Raw genomic sequence first — 23,375 nt, 5'->3', positions numbered from 1 at the left:
GAATATATTTTCCTGCTTGTTGAAATTTCTTGCCAGGCGCGGTGGCTCACACCTGTAATCCTAGCACTTGGGAGGCTGAGGCGGGTGGATCACGAGGTCAGGAGATTGAGACCATCCTGGCTAACACAGTGAAATCCTGTTTCTACTAAAAATACAAAAACAAAAAATTAGCCAGGCGTGGTGGCGAGCGCCTGTAGTCCTAGCTACTCGGGAGGCTGAGGCAGGAGAATGGTGTGAACCCGGGAGGCGGAGCTTGCAGTGAGCCGAGATCGTGCCACTGCACTCCAGCCTGGGCGACAGAGTGAGACTCCATCTCAAAAAAAAATAAAAAAAAAAAATTTCTGTATATACCAAGTAGATATGTTGGCTAAGAATCTATGTTTTACAAATTTTAATTCAGGCCAGGTGTGGTGGCTCAATGCCTGTAAAACTAACACTTTGGGAGGCCGAGGCAGGAGGATCACTTGAGCCCAGAAGTTTGAGGTCAGCTTAAGCAATATAGTGAGACCTCGTCGCTTATAAAAATAAAATAAAAATTTTAATTCAAGATTGTTTGTTGAAAGTAATGGGAGTGAACTTTTTAAGGTTTTGACCTGTACTTTTAAAAGATACTATTTTAAAAGGACACCATTGTAGACTGACATATCTTAAGCTCGGGATACTTATGTAGACTAGTGAGTCTGTCATTGATCTGAATTTTACTTTTTTCTGAATTTTAAAACAGCAGCTGTAGAACTAGATTTGGCCCACTACAAAAGACTATTGTTTCAGTTCTCAGTGAGCTTGCTTGGTCTACATGTGAAATGATAATACAGAATACATGCATCATAGCGAAACCCATGAACATACAAAGATCTCTTATAATCAGCCATGCACAAAATAAGACAAAAATGGTTATAATTTATTATTTTATGACATTTAACCACGCTTTAATGTCAGTGACCAGTGATCTATTATAAAGCAATAATTTGTTTCATATAGCTTAGACCAAAACTGAATGCAGATTATTCCTCGTCCTCTAGATTTATCACTTACGGGTGATATGTTCATGGAAGTGGAAAGAACTACTAGCATGGACATTAAGAAGAACAGAGGAAAGTCTTGCTGCAGTTGATATCCCTTTAAATGTCTTTCTGCCATTTTACCTTTCTTTTTTGGTTAGCTTTATTAAGATATAATTTACATAAAGTAAAAATATAGACTTTTTAGCATGAGTTCTGATAAATGCATACAGTTGTGTAGCCTCCATCTCAGGGCACAGAACAGATCCATTATACCCCAAAATTGCCACATAATACCCCTTATAATCAGCCCCCTCCAACTAGTAATCACTGACTTGTTTTCTGTCTCTATAGGTTTGCCTTTTCCGTCCAGTTTCTTTGACTCAGCATAATGCCTTTGACATTCATCTGTGTTGTTGTGTGTATAATAGTTCCTTCCTTTTGTTGCAGAGTAGCATTCCATGGTGTGGGAGTACCACAGTTTGTGTTTAATGAGTCACTCATTGAAGGACATTGGGGTTGTTTCCAGTTTGGGGTAATTTTGACTAAAGCTGTTAAACGTTTGCATATAGATTTTTGTGTGTGTTCGTAAGTTGTCATTTTTTATTTCATCTTGGATAAGTAACTAGGAGTGGGATTATTGGGTCATACGGTAAATGTGTGTTTAACTTTGTAGAAAACTGCCAACTGTTTTCCAAAATGATGTACTATTTTGCATTCCAGCCAGCAATATATGAGAGTTCTCGTTGCTCCTCATGCTTGCCAACAGTTAGTCATTAGAATTTTTTTAAAATATTAACCATTCTGATAGGTATGTAGTGGTGTCTTATCGTAGGCCTAATTTACACTGCCCTAATGGCTGAAGATGTTGAGCATATTTTCATGTGCTCATCCTGTCTTCTTTGGTGAAATGGCCATTTGACTTTTAATTTTAACATTTCCTGAGGTACATCATCAGTGTGATGCTTTCCTGAAGAGTATGTGTGGGGAGGAGGGGGAGCAAGGGAGAAAGGAAGCAGGAAGAGAGATGGAAAAGAATGTGTGTTGGTCAGGAGCTTTTCCTAATGGCATATATTTTTGTCACTAAAGCATTTAGGGGACTTTTCTTAAATTTTAGCTAGATCTTGGAAACAGTAAGCAGGTATAGTAGGAAGAACAAGGCCTCTGGAGCCAAACTTCTGGAATCAAAGCATGAGTCTGTCACTTACTACGTGTGTGACCTTGGGCAAGTAACTTGCTTTTTTTGTGCCTCAGTTTCCTCATCACAAAAATAAAGATAGGCCAGTTGCGGTGGCTCATGCCTGTAATCCTAGTACTCTGGGAGGCCAAGGCAGGTGGATCACCCGAGGTCAGCAGTTCAAGACCAGCTTGGACAACATGGCAAAACCCCACCTCTAGTAAAAATACAAAAAATTAGCCTAGTGTAGTGGCACACACCTGTAATCCCAGCTACTTGGGAGGCTGAGGCACAAGAATCGCTTGAACCTGGGAGGCGGAGGTTGCAGTGAGCTGACATTGTGCCACTGCACTCCAGCCTGGGTGACAGAGTGAGACTCTGTCTCAAAAAAACAAACAAACCTACTTCACAGGGTTATTAGGAAGATTAAATATGTTAGCATCTGTAAAGTATTAGGACAATACTTGGCACATATTAAGCTTTGTATCAGTGTTAACTGTCAATATTGTTACCCTCACAGTGACCATATTTTTCAGTTGAAAAATTAGGGTTTGTTTTTACATGTTTCCAAGTATGAGGGATGGTTGTCATTTTTCTCTGCCTTAATAATGGAATTTTTAGGATGTTTGAGTGGTTAAGGGAGGCAGCAGAGCAATTTAAAATAGATACCATTCTAGAAAATCTAGCAGACTGTATTAGTCTGTTTTGGCACTGCTGATAAAGAAATACCTGAGACTGGACAATTTACAAAAGAAAGAGGTTTAATTGGACTCACAGTTCCATGTGACTGGGGAGGCCTCAGAATCACGGTGGAAGGCAAGGAGGAGCAAGTCACAGCTTACGTGGATGGTGGCAGGCAAAGAGAGAGCTTGTGCAAAGAAACTCCCGTTTTTAAAACCATCAGATTTCGTGAGACCCATTCACTATTACAAGAACATCACAGGAAAGACCCGCCCCCATGATTCAGTCATCTCCCACCAGGTCCCTCCCACAACACATGGGAATTACGGGAGCTACAAGATGAGATTTGGATGGGGACATAAAGCCAAACCATATCACAGACCTACTGGATTTAGGCAAATTTTTTTTTGTTTTTTTCAATTTATAAGCTGAGGTGTGAATATCAAGAACACTTAATACATAATAGTTTAAATGCCCCATTTGTTATAGTTTATGGTTGCTTTTGCTTTTATCATTCTTCTTTGGTCTCATCTACTTTTTGGAAAACAAATTATGTATTTGCTAGGAATGCTTTTTTTTGATACGATTGATTTAACCTTTTTTTTTTTTTTTTAAGACATCTACATTAGATTTATAATTCTGAGCCTTGATGATGTACGGAGGAAAATATCTGACACTTCTTATTTCTCTAAGTCTTATTTCTTTTTGGGATTTTTAGGTTGTGGAGATGTTGGAGGTTCCCAATAAACCCACACAACTGTCGTACAAGTACTACTTTATGTCTGTGAATGCTGCAGATCGTGACGACAGCCCTACAATGGCATTGCTGCTGCAGCAGTTCAAGGAAAACATCCAGGACTTGGTTTTTCGTACAAAAACCGGGAAACAGACCAGAACCAATGCCAAGCGCAAGGTATGATTCCATATGAAAATGAGCACAGAATTTGTGTGTGTTAACTTGGTTGTGTTCTTTACTCGTTTTTAATATGAGAACTAAGATACAGTTTTTTAGAGACGAGGCAGCAATAAGGCTTAAGTAACAATTTCTACATTTTCTTGAAAATGCTTCTGTTTTAATTAAGTAATTGTCCACCATTTTCCATGAGAGAACTTGTGAAACACAAAATATTTACTAATAAATTACCAGTGTTTAGGTCAGTATTTACTCAGTAAATACAATAACATTTGTCTTGGTTAACCCTGAGCTTTCTTCCAGTATTTTAACTATCTTAATGAATTGCATCACATGTACTTTTTTTTTTTTTTTTACCTGTTTGTGTTCTTTACTTAAATTCTAGTTGTCTGATGATCCATGTCCAGTAGAATCCAAGAAAACGAAACGAGCAGGAGAAATGTGTGCCTTCAATAAAGTTTTAGCCCACTTCGTCGCTATGTGTGATACAAATATGCCATTTGTAGGACTTCGGTTGGAGGTAAGTTTTTTGGAACAGTTCTGGATACCCCAAATGAAAGAGTAGTTTTTAAAATGTGTTGCTCAGGGTATATATAGATTCCATTAGGAAAAGCAGAATGTTTTTGATCCTGTTCATTTTGGGAGGAGTGGTAGGGTTACAATCATAGCATCTCATGGTATACATGTAAAACATGACTTGAATTATTTCATCTCTCTGATTCCAGATTCTGGGTCTTCTGCTCTTTATGGAAATTGAATGTAAATTTTTCCCAGTTAAAAAAAGTGGACAGGGCTGGGCACGGTGGCTCACACCTGTAATCCCAGCACTTTGGGAGGCCGAGGCGGGTGGATCACTTGAGGTCAGGAGTTTGAGTCCAGCCTGGCCAACATGGTAAAACCTTGTCTCTACTAAAAATACAAAAATTATCCGGGTGTGGTGGCACACGCCTGTAATCCCAGCTACTTGGGAGGCTGAAGCAGGAGAACTACTTGAACCCAGGAGGTATAGGTTGCAGTGAGTCAAGATTGCACCACTGCACTCCAGCCTGGGCAACAAAGCAAGACTCTGTCTCAAAAAAAAAAAAAAAGATAAAAGAAAAAGTGGACAGGCTGAGTGCAGTGACTGATGCCTATAATCCCAGCACTTTGGGAGGCCAAGGTGGAAGGATTGCTTGAGCTTAGGAGTTCAAGACCAGCCTGGGCAACATAGCAAGACCTTGTCTCTCTTAAAAAAATTAAAGAAAAACAAGTGGACAGTTTTTAAGAATTAACATTTTACTTTTATACCTCTTAGTAGGAGCATTGTTTAAGCCTATTAGAGATGGTTAGTTGATAGCCGGGTGGCTTATTTTTGAGTTGGTAAAGCCATGTATATTGCTTAAGCCCTAGTAAAACTGGGATCCTTTCTAAGAAGCAGATCAGAAAGAATATTAAACTAAATTTTTACTTTTCTCACATGGGAGAAGCAATAGATTTATGCAGAATTAGTGCCTTGAAAGAATATGCAGTTGTGATATCCAATATAATCCTCAAACGTGAAAGGGAGGTAACAGACCTGCATTTTTTGTATTTCCAAAAAGGAGTTTGGCCAAGGATGGGTAGCCCCTCAAAAGTGATACACTAAAACCCCAGTTATTTCCCTGTAGGTTAAAGTTTTATGTTTTGTAAGAATCCCCTCCTCTGTAAGTTATTGTGAATGAAGGAGAGACCTGGAAATGTGAAAATGGACTTTTTCAGTTGGGCTGATGATGATGGCCTTGGGAAGATTTGTTGAAAATAGCTTTCATGCTTTAGAACAGGGATTGGGAAACTTTTTCTGTAAAGAGCCAAATATAAATATTTTAGACTTTGTCGGTCAAGTGGTCTCTGTTACAGCTACTCAAATCTGCTGTTGTAGTGTGAACCAGCCAGAGCTGATATTTAAACAAATGAGCATGGCTGTGTTACGGTAAAAAACTTCATTTACAAAAACAGGCAGTGGGCCGGGCGCGGTGACTCATGCCTGTAGTCCCAGCACTTTGGGAGGCCGAGGTGGGCAGATCACCCGAGGTCAGGAATTTGAGACCAACCTGGCCAACATGGTGAAACCCCGTCTCTACTAAAAATACAAAACTTAGTCAGGCGTGGTAGCGGGCGCCTGTAATCCCAGCTACTCGGGAGGCTGAGGCAGGAGAATTGCTTGAACCTGGGAGGCGGAGGTTGCAGTGAGCCAAGATCAAGCCACTCCAGCCTGGGTGACAGAGCGAGACTCCTTCTCAAAACAAACAAACAAAAAAACCACGCAGTGGGCTGGATTTGGCTCATGAGCTGTTGTTTGCCAACTCCTGCTTTACAGGAATTTGGGATCTGTAGGCAGAGGATAAGGTGTGAAATTGTGAAGAGCCCAGAGAGAAACCCAAGCCTAGAAACAGGCACCTAAAATAAATACTCATGTCCTTGATGACCCAGTTCCTAGAACTGTGAGCCTGATGAATGTCCTTTTATCTGGATACTGGCCTTAGCTCCTAAACTGTGGAGTGTGTCCATGTTTCCTATGTAATTGACTGTGTTCTTCGACTCTTTTATTGTGTTATTTGGATTGATTATATGAATATCATTCAGTTACTACCTTTGCAGTGGGAAGGGAAGATGGATATATGGTGCTGAGGCAAAGCAATGCATTTATATCCTCTCTTCCCCTACCCACAGGCCAGAATTGGCAAAAATGTATGTCTTTGTAGCCCTACGTAGGTTAATGACTGTAGACATACGTCCTCTCTGTCCACCTTCTCTGTATTCCTATACCTGCTGCACATATGGGACACAGATGAACATTCTGTAGTTCTCTATTGAACTCAGTCAAGCTCTTAAAAACTTACCTACTTTTTATTCTCAGTGAACATTCTAGCTATGTTAAAGATAAAAGCAAGTATATTTTCTGCTTAAAGTAATTTAGGCTGAGATGTGAATAACTAAAACTAAATCTCATCTTATAAGGGATGTTTATATATCTTTTTTTTTTGAAATGGAGTTTCACTCTTATCACCCAGGCTGGAGTGCAATGGCACAATCTTGGCTTACTGCAACCTCCACCTCCCCGATTCAAGCGATTCTCCTGCCTCAGCCTCCCAAGTAGCTGAGATGACAGGCATACACCACCACACCCAGCTAATTTTTGTATTAGTAGAGACGGGGTTTTACCATGTTGGCTAGGCTCGTCTTGAACTCCTGACCTCAGGTGATCCAACTGCCTCGGCCTCCCAAAGTGCTGGGATTACAGGTGTGAGCCACCGCATCTGGCCGGATGTTTATATATCTGATTGATAGAATAGCAGCAACATTTTTGAGCTGGCCCACACTTCATTTCCTTTTGAATCTGAACCCCTACTTCCTATTTGGTAGCAGCTATTTTTCTAAACCTTTCCCTTTCCCAGGCCCAAAGAGCAGGGCTCACTCAAATACTTGGAACTTCCTTAAATCCTTTCCAGAACATGGTAGATATAAATAGTCTGTCATGCAAGACCTGGGAATATCTGCCAAAGGCAAGCATTTCTTTAGATCAGATGACTTTCTGGCATACTGTAATTACTTGCAGTCCCATGGAAAGGGTTTCAGGCACTATCTCTGCATTTATCTTTTTAATTTGCTTTCTGAATCCTTTAATTGGGAAAGAGATGTCATTGGGTAAATGCACAAATTGGAAATCTTTTCTTGGGTTTCACATAGGAAGTAGTTTAATTCTTAAAAATGTATTTCAGAAATGTTGTAAACTAAAAAATATCGTTTAGAAATAAGCTATGACAGTGACTCAAACATTGTTTTGAACAAACAGAAGAGAATTACACGAGAAACCATTCTTGTGGCCTCTTGAACTACTAAAATTGATTCTAGATTACTTTTGGCTCCCTGCAAAAATTAGACTAATCTCCTAAATTTTGAATATTTGCCACTTGTGGAGGTGTTTCTTAAACTAGATGCACTGGGACAGCTTTGAGTTCCACTGGACTTCATGTCGTTTCCCAGGGAATCTAATGATGGGGATAATACTCATGCCTAATATGTTGTAACTTGGGGAAAGGATGGTCCTAGAACAGGTGCCACAAGAATAGAGACCGTAGTACTTAGAAATGGTAGTTGTTTTTGTAAAATTGGTTATCTGATACAATTGTTTTTCTCTTCCTAGTTGTCCAATCTGGAGATTCCACATCAAGGAGTGCAAGTGGAAGGTGATGGCTTCAGCCATGCAATTCGCTTATTAAAGTAAGCCCCTGTCATATGTTTCACTTGGTGCCACATGTTGCAGTCACACTCTGAAAGCTGCTTCTCTTTCATGAGACAACATAAAGCAGTGTTCAGAACCTGTGGGTGTTGTGGATTTCTGCATAGAGTTACTAGGGTCTGGGGGAAGATTCCCTTTAATCTATGGAGTGGCAATCCAGCATCACTTGGTTTTGTTTTTTTTTGTTGTTTGTTTGTTTGCTTGTTTTGAGACAGAGTCTCATTCTGTTGCTCAGGTTGACTGGAGTGCAGTGGCACGATCTTGGCTCACTGCAGCCTCCCAACCTCTGCCTCCTAGGTTCAAGCAATTCTCGTGCCTCAACCTCCCGAGTAGCTGGGACTACAGGCACACACCATGACGCCCAGCTAGTTTTTGTGTATTTTTAATAGAGACGGGGTTTCGCCATGTTGACCAGGCTGGTCTCGAACTCCTGGCCTCAAGTGATCCACCCACCTCGGCCTCCCAAAGTGTTGGGATTACAGGCATAAGCCACCGCACCTGGCCTCACTTGGTATTTTTGGATGTCTTTTCTCTGCATTTCTTTGATTCATTCAGCAGATATACATTGAGTGTGACTGTGTGTCAGGCTTGAATTCTGACATCCCCTCAGAATGCTGTGGGTTCATAAAGCAGAGGAATATGGGCTAGTTCAGAAGTCAGGAAGGGTATCCCTGAGGAAGTACCAGTTATACTTGGACTGAAGGAGAGGTGAGAATTAGTCAGAGGAAAGTGGGGCAGAGGCAGTGGGAGGTCCTAACCAGAGGGATAACTGCTAATGTGAAGGCTTGGAGGGAAGAGAGAGCTTGGCATTTTTGTGCTGAAAGGAGTTCGGCATGGCAGGAGATGGGAGAAATGAGGCTGGAAATGTAAGCAGGAAGGGGTCACATCCTTTAGGCCTATGTAAATGTCCTTCAACAATTTAGGCTTTATCCTAATGGCACTAAGAAGCTATCAGATGATTTTAAGCTAAAACTGACATCATTAGGTAGGTGTTTTTGAAAGCTCAACCTGATAGCAATATGGAGAATAAATTGAATGGGAACAAGACTAAAGTAATGAAACCACTTGTTGAAGTGGTTCGCATTAGAGTTGTTGGTAGCTCAGAGTAGGGTACATTCCACAAGGAGTTAGGAGAGAAAATATTCACGAGTTATGATTAGATTGGTGTTGAAGGTGAGAAAGAGGGGAAAGTGGCAAAGATGATTCTTGGTTTTATCTTGGGCAAATGATGGATGGTGGCAGTGTTTTCTGAGATGAGGGACACCAAAGATGTGAGTTGGAATGGACTTTGCTAAGTTTAAGGTGCCTGAATACCCTTTGGGCAGGCAGAGATGTGTTTCAAGCTCAGGTAACAGATCTGGGAAGGAGAAGTAGATAAAGTCATCACCATGGTGATAGTAATTGAGCTGGGGTAGTAAATTAGATCACCAGGAAAGAGTATACAGGAGGAGATGGGCATAGGGCTTAGTTCTAATGGACAAAGGACGAGGAGCCAAAAGATGCTTAGAAGTAAAGCTAATGTGGTACATGTGCTTTAAAAGTGACCCAGTATGGACTTGCAAAGCCAGAATACCATCTAAGAGATCAACCTTTTTGGTCCAGGAAACAGGTTTGTTTGCAAAGGAGGGGTACACTTTATTGTTTCCCAGATGTTGCTTAATGATATAAATTATATAAGCAATTTTTATTTATTGAATTCCTCTGTCTGCTAAGACATAGCAGCTCTGCAATTTGAGCAGTGGGGCTTTACCATTTGATATCTAGGAATCTGTTTCCATGGAAGGTAGATAGAGCTAGCAAATAGTGTCACATAACCCATGTGTCATTAGTGCTCACTTTAGATACTACAGAATTGAACTAGAATAGTTCCTCTTCCTGGCTATCTTAACACCATTTCCACAAAAACGTTTTCAGGAGAGAGAGAGCTAGTCTTAAAATGGAAATCAGTAGGAAAATGCAATACTTCCAATTGCATTTGGTTTTGAATTGCTTTGCCTTGAATATAGGTTTTTTTTTTTCTTTTTACTCTTCTTGGCACCTGTAGATAAGTTGATAATGTTAACATTTGCGTTCTATTCTCTTAGTTGTATTTTTCATGGTTTGTGAAATTTAAAAAATATCTTGTTCTCAGCATTTTTACAAGAGAAATTTCAGTCTCCTTTCTTCTTGAACTCAAGAGAATGCGTAAGAGTCCTACCTAGGAAGGAAGTACTTTATATTTTTTAGCTTCATTTTATAATAATTATTAAAGTCTTTAATCTTGGCTTTTGTTTTCTTTATTTTAAAATGTAAAGGAAAATACACATAAATGGATATGTTAAAGATGACTGTTGGTCCAGTAAGTGTTGTCCATTATTGGGGTAGGGTATAGAAGTGAAGAAGAAAAAAGTAAATAATAAATGTCTCAACATGATTTTATTAAAATCCGATATAGACCTAATGAGTATGGAATTGGACTCATGCATTTATTCTTTAGAAACTCTTGTAACAAGCTTTTAGTTCTGGATATATTAATATTGAATATGAATATGAGTTGATACTTCAAAGCTTTAAAATTGGCACACTTTCCTTCTCTTTGCCAAAAATACATTCTGTTCTTGTTCTACTTTATCCCTTTGAAAATTTGTTGAGCAGGCCTCCTTGATGCATCTCTGCAATCATAGTATCAAATGGATCATAGTAAATTTCTTCGATTGCTATGATTCATGGACCTGTTGCCTTGTGCAAATTCAAGAGCCTTGATCCTATAACCCAAATTAGGATTGGGACACAAGTTTTGAGAGAGCAGCATGCTCGTGGTGCCTAGTTTTGAACGCTTCAGCAAACTTCCCACCTTCTCGTTGAACTCATGTCACAGTCATGTGCAGTAGTAAAGGTCCTCTGGCCACACCCACGAGGGTTTTTCATTTCCTCCATTTTGTTTCTTTGCCTCCTGTAGCTTATGCTGATAATGCACAGGCACAGCTCTTTTTTTGCAAGTTGTGCGGCCCAGCCTGTCCTTCATACACGTGTGCAATCTTTATAAAAACCTCTTCACTTTCCTTTTAGGCACACTCATGCTGCTTTTGCTAGCACTGTCAGTGATCTCCCTGGTTTTGCACGCAGGGCCATAGTGGGGTTAATGATGTTTGTAAAAGCCCTCACAACAAAGCTGACACACATCTGCCAGACCTTAAAAGACCATAGCCTGGCTCCTCAATTTGTTTAGTACTGAGAAGTACAGGAGAAAAGTTGGTTAGGAGCAGCTGTGTAAATCAAACATTTTTGAATTGGTAAAAATTTTCAGATAGGTTAATCCATTGTCCAGAAAATACCTTCCTCGGTTCTTAATTTTTGGGTACTAGAATAGTATTTTGCAGCATTTTAAGTTTGTAACAATTTTGTCAGGTTTCCTTTTGGGGAACCTGGTTTCGGGTTGTTGCTTTTTTCCCCTCACATGATCATGCTGGGAAGATAAAAGTTACAGTTTATTTTTATTCATTCTGTTCCATTCATAACCTTAAAAGCAAGTAACTATTTTACGAATTCCTTGAGGTAGAGCTCATTGTATCTGCATCACAGATTAAAGTGATATACAATGCACTTTCAGGGTTCCGCTGTCCCTAAGAGCATAAATGGGAAAAGAGGCTTACACTGATGTTAGTTCTCACTTGAACACATGCTGGCTTCTGTGCTTTCCTTTTCTAACTAGATAGATTTTGTGAAAAACCTGTTTTATTTGAAAGGAAGATAATGTACTGCATTTATATTTTCAAACTTGAGATTTAAAAAATCTGTCTGAATTGGCTGCTTTATAACTCCTACGGAGAGGGCTATGTCGTGAGGGGTAAGGGCAGGCAAGTCCTCAGTATACCTGTCACGTTGAAGAACAGATAGGTAGTTTATGCAATTTCTGTAATAACTACCCAAAATACAGTTGCACAAAATCTTTCTGGCAGTGATAAAAAGTATGTAGTGTGAAAGATTAACTTTTGAAAAACTTCAAAAGCTGTATATTGAAGAGGAGCTGTGATAGAAGTTTTAATTAGCACATGCAATCTATTTTTTGCTCTCTTAAGTTGTTTATTCCAGGTCAGTGGTTCTCAACCCCAGGGCAGTTTTGCCCTGCAGGGGACTTCTGGCAATGTCTGCAGATGTTTTTGATCATTAACTGAGAAGAGGGAGTAGGAAGTGCTACTGGCACCCAGTAGGTAGAGGCCTGGGCTGCACAAGACAGCCCCCTCACCCCGCAACAAAGGATTTTCCAGCCCCAAATGCCAGTCCTGCCAAGACTGAGAAACTTTGTTATATTCTGAATTAAGGGGTCTGAACCAAGATTCTCTAATTCCAATTATATTTGTTGTTTTTTTGCCTCAATATAGATATTTATTATACCAAATCTGAGAATTAACCACCTTCTGTATGAGTTAAAGGTTATATATAATTAAGTAATCTCATTATTTCATCTCTGAAATAACTCATGAATAGCTAAAATATATTACCTCATCATGTTTTATGACCAATGAGATAGTTTGTAAAACTGTAGAAGGAAAATGGATAGGTAGGTATTTTAAGACACCAAGCTACTACATTCCTCTTGTATATGTGATGTATGTGTGACAATATGTATGTTAAATGAGTTAACACATGTAAAGCTCTATGAAAATAAGAGTTACCTCTGCAGAGGAGGAGGTGGCAAAGTGGGGATAATGAACCTGGAATTTTATCATGGTTATTCAGTCAGTGACCAAGATTTGGTTTTACTGCAAGGGAGAATTAACATGCATGGGGCCAGGCTTGGTGGTGTGCACCTGTAATTCTAGCTACTCGGGAGGCTGAGGTGGGAGGATCGCTCAGGAGTTCAAGGCTAGCCTGGGCAACACAGCAAGACTCCATCTCTTAAAAAACAAAACATATGAATACTTGCTGTGTCAGCCACCATAAGCACTTTCATTTTCTTCGTCAATGACACATAAAGTAATTCTTCATCTCTATTTTGTAGTTGGGAAATTCAGAGACATTAAATGTGGCTGAGTCAGAGTTAGAATGTGGGTCTCTGACTCCAAGGCCGTTATTCTTTGTCCTATATCATTCTGTCTTCAAAGAGTGGTTTTATAAGGATTTGGTCCCCTTAGCTTTTCCTTGAGGATGTTCTAGATAGATTTTGTAGAAAACCAGTATTCTTGATTTTCATTCTGTAGAATTGTAGTCTTTTTTAAAGAACAAAATTATGAATAAAGACAAACATCACTGTTAAAATGAGAGTTCTAATCCATATTGATGTGAATGGAAATTGATTAAATACTATTAATTGCTGTGAATTGCTTCCTCCTTTTGCAGAAGGTATCTAGAAGTGGAGTTTGAACTGAAGCTCTAATGTCATACCTTGTCTGTCATTGTGTACATTGTGCTTTGTCTGTGTAAAGTATACTTCATATGCTGTCTTTTATCACCAGAATTCCTCCCTGTAAGGGTATAACTGAGGAAACCCAAAAGGCTCTGGACCGCTCTCTTCTTGATTGCACTTTCCGATTACAAGGTAGAAATAACCGCACTTGGGTAGCAGAGTTAGTGTTTGCAAATTGTCCACTTAATGGCACTTCTACTAGGGAGCAAGGTGAGATGTTTCACACATTTTGTCTTTGCATATTTCTGGATTTTTTTGGTATCAATTACTATTAATATTCTCTTTTAATTCTGTAGGACCATCTCGGCACGTTTACCTGACATATGAAAATCTGTTGTCTGAGCCTGTTGGTGGTAGAAAAGTGGTTGAAATGTTTCTTAATGACTGGAATAGCATTGCACGATTATATGAGTGTGTGTTGGAATTTGCACGTTCTCTACCAGGTACGTGTGGAGATAATCTCCTTTTTAAATAAATAAATAAAAAAAAGCCCTCACCCTTTTTTTAACTGAAGTGAAACATGCACAGTGTTCCAAGCAAAAAAATCAAAGTATATCTAATAAAACTTAAGTATTCCTTTCACTTCAGACTTCAATTTCCTTCCCCTAAAGACAACCACTGTTAAGTTTCTTTTGTTTGCAAAAATTTTACACACAGGTATACCATATCATAATAATAGTGCTTATTTACTGTGTGCCATACAATATTATAAACAGTTTGCTTGTGTTAACAAATGAGTTTTCACAATCTTCACAATCACAATCATGAGGGTGGGTATTATTCCTCATTTTACAGAAGAAAACAAGTTGCAGAGACTAAGAACTTTGCATAAAGTCCCATAGCTAGTGAGTGGCAGAGTTGGAATTGGAACCCTCTAACCACTATGCTAGACTGCTTCAGTATATCTCAGCTACCCTTGCCCCCTTTTGTAGAAACGGAAGCATATTATCTGTTTGTGCTGTTGCTTTTTTTAAAAAACTAAATTACTTAACTAGAGACCTTTCTGGGCATATAATATTGCCAAAATGCCCTGTTATTCAAATTTATATTTTAAAATTTTACATGTATAATATTAATCTCCTTTTTGTTTCCTTATGTTTAGACATACCTGCTCATCTAAATATTTTCTCAGAAGTTCGTGTTTATAATTACCGAAAACTTATCTTGTGTTATGGAACCACCAAGGGAAGCTCAGTAAGTCTGATTAAAATGCTGAAGTTCCTGTCTTATGAATCTTTTAAAAATCAAGAATTAAAAAAACATGAAAATTACCTTAATTAAGTAAGAGCTCAAGTAAAAGTTCGGGATAAAATGGTAAATTTTAAATGCTTTGTGGCTATAAATATAGTATACTATAATGCTTAACTCTTTAAAATTGAAAACAAAAATAATACCGTGATGGGGTATATAATCTTGAAGCAATTTGGACAAGGTAATGTACTGATGGTGTTTGTATTTTTTTCTTCACTGATTACAAATTTGCTTGGCAATGTGATTATTGTAAGGAAAATTATGTATGAGTGGTTATAACAATATGGTATGTTTTTGCTTTTGGTCACATGAATGTTAACATTGTTTCATCTTATCTTAATCTTGAAGTATTTCCCGTAATCTATAGTTCTTTATTTTTTTTCCCACCTCATATGTAAAGTCCTAGAAATGTAGTATAAAAATGCAGCCAGCTGGTTTCTCTCTAGACTTCTACGTCAAGTAATGTCAGGTTACTTGAGCTTTTTAAAATCTGTTAACCAAGTGTATCTGTGTCCAGAGTGGCGCCCTTCCCCTTTATGACAGTGCTCCTTAGTTGATGGTACCAAAAGTGTGACTCTTCTTCAGTTCAAGAGAAAAACGAAAAGAAACACTAATGATAATTTTCAAATAAAGTTTAATAAAGTTGTTTTAGCGCCTTTCTGTTTTATTCAGTAAAAGAGGACTAACACATGGTCAGGGAATGTACTGTTCAATATTAACAGCACATCTGGAGTTCGAATCCAGTCTTATTTTATTGCTTGTTTTCCAAAAAAAAAATCCATTTAGATTTTTGGCGTTTTGCCTTACTTTTAACATTTTTTTTTCTCCTACTTGAATCTGTTACTTTCTCAGTTTCTGAAACATGTAATCTTTTTTATTTAGATTAGTATCCAATGGAATTCGATCCATCAAAAATTCCACATTTCTTTGGGAACTGTTGGCCCAAACTCAGGTTGCAGTAACTGTCACAATACCATTCTCCATCAGCTTCAAGAAATGTTCAACAAAACACCAAATGTGGTTCAGTTATTACAGGTAATTAAGTTTATTTTCTGTCTAAAAATAAGACTTAGTATGCCAGCCGTGCTGGTTCACACCTGTAATCCCAACCCTTTGGGAGGCCGAGGCGGAAGGATTGCTTGTGCTCAGGAGTTCAAGACCAGCTTGGGCAATGTGGCAAAACCCTGTCTCTACAAAAATACAAAAATTAGTCAGGTGTGGCGATGCACGCCTGTAGTCCCAGCTACGTGGGAGGCTGAAGTGGGAGGATCACCTGAGCCTGGGTAGGTCAAGGCTGCAGTGAGCGGTGATTGTGCCACTGTACTCCAGCCTGGGTGTGGGAATGAGACCCTGTCTCAAAAAACAAACAAACAAAAAACAGCATTTAGTGTCTCAGGCAAAACTCTTCAAAAGATCATGGGGACTTGTCTTTAATGACTAAGGCTGATAATTTTGTCTTTTATATCTTGAAAACTTCTTTGAGAATTTTCTTTGATTCAGTGTGGACCCAGTGATCTAGTTTGCATTCTCTTCACGGGGAAGTTTTATGGAATGTGCCAGAAGGGCGTTGTTTCATTTTTGACAGTTATACACTGAAAATTCTGAGGTTTTAACATTTGTACAGAAACTGGCTGCTCTCACTGTGTTTGTTCCTTATAGGTACTGTTTGATACTCAGGCTCCATTAAATGCCATCAACAAACTCCCCACTGTGCCGATGTTGGGCTTGACCCAGAGAACCAACACTGCCTACCAGTGCTTCTCGATTCTGCCACAGTCGTCCACCCACATCAGACTGGCCTTCAGGAACATGTATTGCATTGATATATACTGCCGGAGTCGAGGTGTTGTGGCAATACGGGATGGTGCCTATAGTCTTTTTGATAACAGCAAACTAGTTGAAGGTTTCTATCCTGCACCAGGACTAAAGGTAACAGACTTTAGTGTTATAACATGAGTAAACATAAAAATTATCTCTAAAATAGTTTCTTTGAGGGGGAAATAATGGGGAAAAGCAACAAATTCCTGTTTAAATTTAGTAAGTAACAATGTTAACTCATCATCTGTATAACGTCATTCTGAAGGAGCTAGAAGTTCTGATAAAGTGCTGTGCTTATGTGTATGAGATGATTAAAAGTATTTTTCTTTATATTCTTACCTTCTGATCAGTAGGGTGAAGATACTAAAAACAATTGTGTTTGGTCTTTGGAACTTTAAAAGTAGTTTTTATCATTGATTTTTGAAAAGGTTTGGTCATCAATTCTACTGTGATGCTTATTTATTTATGAGACAGAGTCTCACTCTGTCACCCAGGCTGGAGTGCAGCGGCAAATCTTGGCTCACTGCAACTTCAGCCATGTGGGTTCAAGTGCCTCTCCTGCCTCAGCCTCCCCAGTAGCTGAGATTATAGGCATGCACCACCACACCTGGCTAATTTTTGTATTTTTAGTAGAGATGGGGTTTCACTATGTTGGCCTGGCTGGTCTTGAACTCCTGACCTCAGGTGATCCACCTGCCTCAGCCTCCCAAAGTGCTGGGATTACAGGCGTGATGTAATCTGTGCCTGGCCTGATGCATTTAAAAAATGTAAGGTCCTGGGACCCTCCCAAAGTGCTTGGATCACAGTAACCTGTGCCTGGCCTGATGCTTTTTAAAAGTGTAAGGTCCTGGACCACAACTGCCAGAGTGGTTAACTGATGTGATAGCTCAGTTGTATGTGTTTTTAGTCTAGAGTCAAATAAATCTAAAAGGCTTGATTTGAAAAATAGTCTCCTGCAACCCACTCTTGTCATTTTCTTGCTCCCCAGATGCCTTGTTTTCAATTCTTATATAGCTGATTCTCTTGGTATTTATATCTTTATCTCTAAGTAGAATGCCTACATTGCTATTTGTTTACTTTTTGGTTGAGGGCATTATCTGATTCTCACAATGGAAGATGAGTATTCTTTTTTCTATTTTTTTTTTTCTGTTTTTCTTTTCTTTTTTTGGAGACAGGGTCTCGTTCTGTCCTCCTGGCTGGAGTGCAGTGGCATGATCATGGCTCACTGCAGCCTCAACCACCAGGGCTAAATCCATCCTCCCACCTCAGCGTCCCCAGTAGTTGGGACCACACCCGGATAATTTTTGTATTTTTTGTAGAGATGGGGTTTCATCTTGTTGCCCAGGCTTTAATTCTTATTAAATTCTTTTTTATGTGTGCTTTCCCCCTTCCAGGCTGCTCTCAGTGCATAAACACATTTGTCTTTCCTCCTATCTTTGTAACATGGTTAGGTAGCAATTTTGATTAGATTATTTTTCAGCATTTGTGCTGTTATGAATATGTAAGCGCTGCTGCAACCAAGCTTACTATGATTATTTTTCCTGTCTTGCTCAACATTTTATTTTATTGGGAATTATTAATTGGGTCTTTTTGGGTTTCGCTTTCTCTGTAGTACCTATCACTAATTAACCTTAAACTCTCTCCTAGTTATGTAACTCCTTTTAGTATGTTCAAACATATCAAGATAACTTATTGATTTCATCTTGAAGAAATCTCTTCAATAGGCCTCTGACCTGCTCCAATTTGGACCGATAGCAGTCTGGGCCTTCTACACAGTGTTCACTTAAGAATCTGCAAAAGGATGAAAGGGGAGATTCCTTCATTTCTCTTTTATGTTGCACATTGCATGCCTTGTGTGGTGGGCGCCTTGTTTTTTTTTCTTGGTTTACTTCATTGTTTTGATTACTGGGAGAAGGTACATGGGGGGTGGGGAATTAATTTGAAATCACATATGCCTGAAAGCATCTTTAGTTTACCCTCATCTAACTGAAGTGGCTAGATAAAGAACTCTAGGTTGCAATCATTTTCTGTAAAAATTTTGAAGGTACTACTTCATTGTCTCCTGGCTTCCATTGTGACTATTGAGATGTGTAATGAGTTCACACTGTTGAACATTATGTGACTTGAGTGGGCTCTTTCTGTCTGAAAACTTAATATCCTTTTGCTTTGGGAAATTTCCTTGCACTATTTCTTGGTTCATCACCGTTGTTTTCTCTGTTAGCTCGTTCGGGTACTCCTAATGTTCTGATGCTAGGCATTGTGGACTTGTCCTCCAATTTTCTTATTTCTTTTGTTTTTTTGTCTCTTGTTTCTGGGAGATACCTCACTTTTTTCATCTAATCCCTCTATTTTTTATTTCTACCAATATTTTATTTTGGCCATTCTTTTAAAAAATTTTTTCAAAAGGTCTTTTTTTGTTTCTAAATGTTTATTTTAAACATTCTATTATATGGCAACATTACTTTTTCTTTTTATCCTACATAATCTCTATTTTATTCACCTTGCTTTTGTGTGTGGGGGGGTGTGGTATTGATTTCTTTTATATTAGTGTCTTTCCTCAAATGTTAAGCTATTCTTAACTCTCTGCTCTTATTTAAAGGTAAGACTTATTGACTGTGGTCTTCATTGCAGGATGATCTCCTTGGGCCATTTCTTTGGGAAACTCCCGATATCAGTAGCTTTAGGTCTTTTTGTTGGGCTGGTGTGAGTACCAAGACAGGAGTATCCAAATCTTCTGCATAGATGGTATGCATCTTGCTTTCAATATTGGGAAAGTCAAATGAGAAAACGAGTATTCTCAAATTTATGTAGACTTTGATCCCCATTTTTTATATAGTAGTCCTTCTCTGAGTTGGTCTTTGGCATCCCTCAAGTCAGAGATCCTCCTCCATGGTGGAAGAGATAACCGAGCTCAGTGAGAATAGCAGAGGATCTGGGAGGGTCTAAGTGTCTCTTAGACTTTCACTTTTAGTCCTTCTGTTATTAGTCCCACTTTTATCCCCACTTCCAAAGGTACCCATATTAGTCTGTTTTCACATTGCTGTAAAGATACTACCCAAGACTGGGTAATTTATAAAGGAAAGAGGTTTAATTGACTCACAGTTCCACAAGCTTAACAGAAAGAACGGCTAGGAGGCCTCAGGAAATTTACAATCGTGGTGGAAGATAAAGGGGAAGCAAGCACGCCTTACATGGCTGCAGGGGAGAAGCGTGAGAGCAGGGGAAACTGCTACTTATAAAACCATCAGATCTGGTGAGAACTCACTATCACAACAGCATGGGGGGAACTGTCCCCATAATCCAATCAATCGGTCCCTCTCTCAACACGGGGATTACAATTCGATTACAATTCAAGATGAGATTTGGGTGGGGACACAGAGCCAAACCATATCAGTGCCTGATACTGCCAGTTCCAAAGTATCTCAGGGATCTGGATGGAAATAGCTTGCTTCTTGGCTTTTCCCACAGCTTACTTAGGATACAACTTTCTCACATTGGATGGTTCTAGTTGCTACTCAGCTATCTGCTTTGCAGCCTCCCAGATGTATTGCTGTTTCTTCTCTTCTCCTATTCTTTTTGTCTTTGTTACTTATTGCTTCGAAAAATTCTTTCCAGTAGTTTAGTGGGGAAAGAATGCAATGTGTGTTGTGAGCCCATCATCTTTAATTAAAAGTAGACTGTAGACTTCTTTTTTGAGACAGGGTCTCGCTCTGTCGCCCAGGCTGGAGCGCAGTGGTGGGATCACGGCTCACTGCAGCCTCAACTTCCTGGGCTCAAGCAGTCCTCCCATCTCAGCCTCCCTAGTAGCTGGATCCACAGGTGTGCACCACCATGCCTGGCTGATTTTTCTATTTTTTGTAGAGATGAGGTTTTGCCATTATTGCCCAGGTTGGTCTCGCAAGGGATCCTCCCATCTTGGCCTCCCAAAGTGCTGCGATTATAGGCATGAGCCACCATGCTCAGCCCACTATGGACTATTAATAGCTCTCTAGTGATTCTGATAAGCTTATGATTCAAATATATGTATATTCGAATACTGGGGATGTGAGGAGTGTTAAAGAGAATCTGTGCTTGAAACACAAACTCTGATAGCTTTGCTCAGTTTTGACAATATGTAAAACAAGGCTGTCCCACTCTTAATGGTTCAAGATTAAATTATATAATATAAAAAAGGAAAAAACTGGATCGTTTCTTACTCAGTTTTCCTTTCATATTTTCTAGTTTAAAAAGTGAGATGGCTCACTAGCTGGGAAATTTTCCAAGTCATTGAAGTTATGGCCAATATGCTTTTCATTTTTTACCCCCATTTCTGGATTAGAAGTTAATAAGAAAATATTATGATCTGATGGTAAGAGGTGCCAGGATGTACTTCTTTCTTCAACTTTTTGCTCACACAATATTTCTTAGTCAATATGACTTTTTTTAGATGCTGTTTTTGTTAACTGTTTTCCTCAGTTTCCCGCTTCAAAATTAACAATATTTCTTCTAGGTTGTCCTAGTAACGATCTTCAAGGATCAACATACTGTGTTTCTGTTTAAATATTCTAAATAATTTAAAATATTTTACTAATAATGTTAGGTAAAATAATCTAAATTTTACCTGTTTATATCCGTAGACGTTCCTGAATATGTTTGTTGACAGCAATCAGGATGCTCGAAGAAGGTCTGTAAATGAGGACGATAATCCCCCTTCTCCTATAGGAGGAGATATGATGGATTCTTTAATATCGCAGCTCCAGCCACCACCCCAGCAACAGGTAATATCTAGCCAGAATTCCAAGTGGTATCACATTTCTGTAACTTCACAGGTTCTATAGGTGTCAAGACTTCATTGAAAGACAAGGAGGTCCTTGGTGGGCCTGAGATGCCCAGGAAATACTTATGAAATAAAGAGTTACAGAAGGAGGCGAGGAGACTTCCAGTGACAAGAAATGAATAGTGTTGGAAACAGCATTAATCTCAGATCATTCACACACTTAAAATGATGTTATATGATTCCAGGGATGGAAATACCATCCGCAGGATCTGAGATCTTTGAGAGAGTTTCCTTACCTTGTCTTGAAGGACAGATGCTATTAAAGTAGAGCACAGTAGACTAAATGTCTAGCGATGTTCAGTAGGGACTCCTACAGAGAACAGGTGGACAAATTTTCAGGGTTCTGTCCTCAGACCATTTGGATAAGCCACATTATAGAACCATAAGAGCTTTCAGTTCTGTCCTGTCACCTTCACATGTCTGAGAGTTGAACAGGCCCCTGGGCTAGCCATTGTTCTCTCACTGACCCTCCTGAAATAGAAGGTGAACAGTGATTGTTTAGCCCTTCAACAGTCCTGTGTGACTCCCTAGTCTGGAAAATCCTCAATGGGGCTGTAGACTCTGGGCCGGAGTCTTCAGGCGCTTCATTTTTAGTTGTATATGAGCACACAGCCTGTAGGCAAGGCTCTTTGGCACATCCTTTAGTTTTGGTTTATGAAATAGCTCACTGCTTCTCACCCAGAAGCTTTCATGAATAGCATTGCTTGAAACCAGCATTGTGCAGAGAATCCTCTTAGCTTATTTTATTGCTTAGCTTCTGGTCTGGCTACTTAGTGACTACAACTTTCCAGTGCTTAAATCTTTGAAAAAGTACTAGATTCTTACTAGAAGGAGGGTTTTGTGGAAGCTGTATTGTTCCTGGCAGCTGTTTAGGGTTACTTGCCTTCTCACTGTTTCCCTTCTTGGCCTTCATGTAGAACAGGGAAGCTCAGTAAAGGCCTATGCGAATGTCTCTGTGTAGCCGAGGTGCAGGGCTCTTGTGACAGACATTGACTCAGATGAGATACTAGCCCTTTGAAGATGCTGGGCCACCATGGGAGAGAAGTACCTTGGCCCAGCGGATATCAGAGCAGCTTTTTTCTTGTGGAAGCCACTTTCTTGCATTTTCAATCTTTCCTGTACCTGATATGGAGCAGGGGATGAGCCACATCCTTTGGGGGAAAGAAGTAACTGAGATGGGCTGGCTGATGACCATGGCCGTAGCAGGGCCAATGTTATAGGGGGAATGGAGGGAGAATGTGGTCCATTATTCTCTCCCTCTCCCAAAATAAGTTGTTCATTGGCCCCTCTATAATGATTTTTTTTTTTTTTTTTGAGATGGAGTTTCGCTCTTGTTGCCCAGGCTGGAGTGCAATGGCGTGATCTCAGCTCACCACAGCCTCCACCTCCCAGGTTCAAGTGATTCTCCTGCCTCAGCCTCCTGAGTAGCTGGGACTACAGGCATGCATCACCATGCCTGGCTAATTTTGTATTTTTAGTAGAGAGGGGGTTTCTCCATGTTGGTCAGGCTGGTCTCGAACTCCCGACCTCAGGTAATCTGCCCGCCTTGGCCTCCCAAAGTGCTTTTGTTACTGAAAAAAATCATAATTTGACACAGTGAGAGCCTGCAGCGCTAGTTTATTAGATATTCTGATTTGGCTAAGAGCAATATACACCCAGTAACATATCATACTGAACATGAGATTTCTAAGTAGGAAAATAGTTGCAGGCTAAGGCAGAAGGATTAGAAGTGGGTAGATTGGCCAAAGGTTAGGATATTCTAGAAAAGTTAGAATGATTTGTCACTTTGGGAAAACTTGAGGAATTTTCTGCCTTTTCTTGCTCTCTATTCAACCTGTAGGTAGAGCTTTTTTGTTTGTTTTGTTTTTAAGTTAAAAAGTTTGACACTTAATACCAAGTCAGAATCCTTTTAAAAGAATATTCATCTGCCATGGTTAAATGTCTTTAGTCGGTGGCTTTGGCTTTACATACCTCCTAAAGATTGAGCCTTTTATTGAGCAGTTTCAGTTTTCAGTTTTTTTCTGTTTATCAGATATCTGTGCTATGCTTCTATTTGTAAACTATTTGTCTCCCT

The 23,375-nt window shown here is 39.4% G+C and overlaps 1 protein-coding gene across 5 annotated transcripts in view; it reads left to right on the top strand.

The window, feature by feature from the left end:
* MED14 (mediator complex subunit 14) overlaps positions 1-23,375 on the top strand; it is an 86,107-nt gene that overhangs the window by 39,461 nt on the left and 23,271 nt on the right. For all 5 annotated transcript variants that reach the window (XM_055376428.2, XM_055376427.2, XM_031005818.3 and 2 more), the window contains exons 14-22: positions 3,578-3,772; positions 4,158-4,292; positions 7,935-8,011; positions 13,466-13,626; positions 13,713-13,859; positions 14,519-14,610; positions 15,550-15,702; positions 16,327-16,596; positions 21,102-21,242. In XM_055376428.2, the coding sequence (XP_055232403.2) occupies positions 3,578-3,772; positions 4,158-4,292; positions 7,935-8,011; positions 13,466-13,626; positions 13,713-13,859; positions 14,519-14,610; positions 15,550-15,702; positions 16,327-16,596; positions 21,102-21,242 (1,371 nt within the window). The remainder of the gene's footprint in view (positions 1-3,577; positions 3,773-4,157; positions 4,293-7,934; positions 8,012-13,465; positions 13,627-13,712; positions 13,860-14,518; positions 14,611-15,549; positions 15,703-16,326; positions 16,597-21,101; positions 21,243-23,375) is intronic.

The sequence above is a fragment of the Gorilla gorilla genome, chromosome X, assembly GCF_029281585.2.
Source record: "Gorilla gorilla gorilla isolate KB3781 chromosome X, NHGRI_mGorGor1-v2.1_pri, whole genome shotgun sequence".
NCBI classification, from domain to species: domain Eukaryota; kingdom Metazoa; phylum Chordata; class Mammalia; order Primates; family Hominidae; genus Gorilla; species Gorilla gorilla.
The sequence above is the reverse complement of the archived record's forward strand: the minus strand, read 5'-3'. Positions and strand labels throughout refer to the sequence as shown.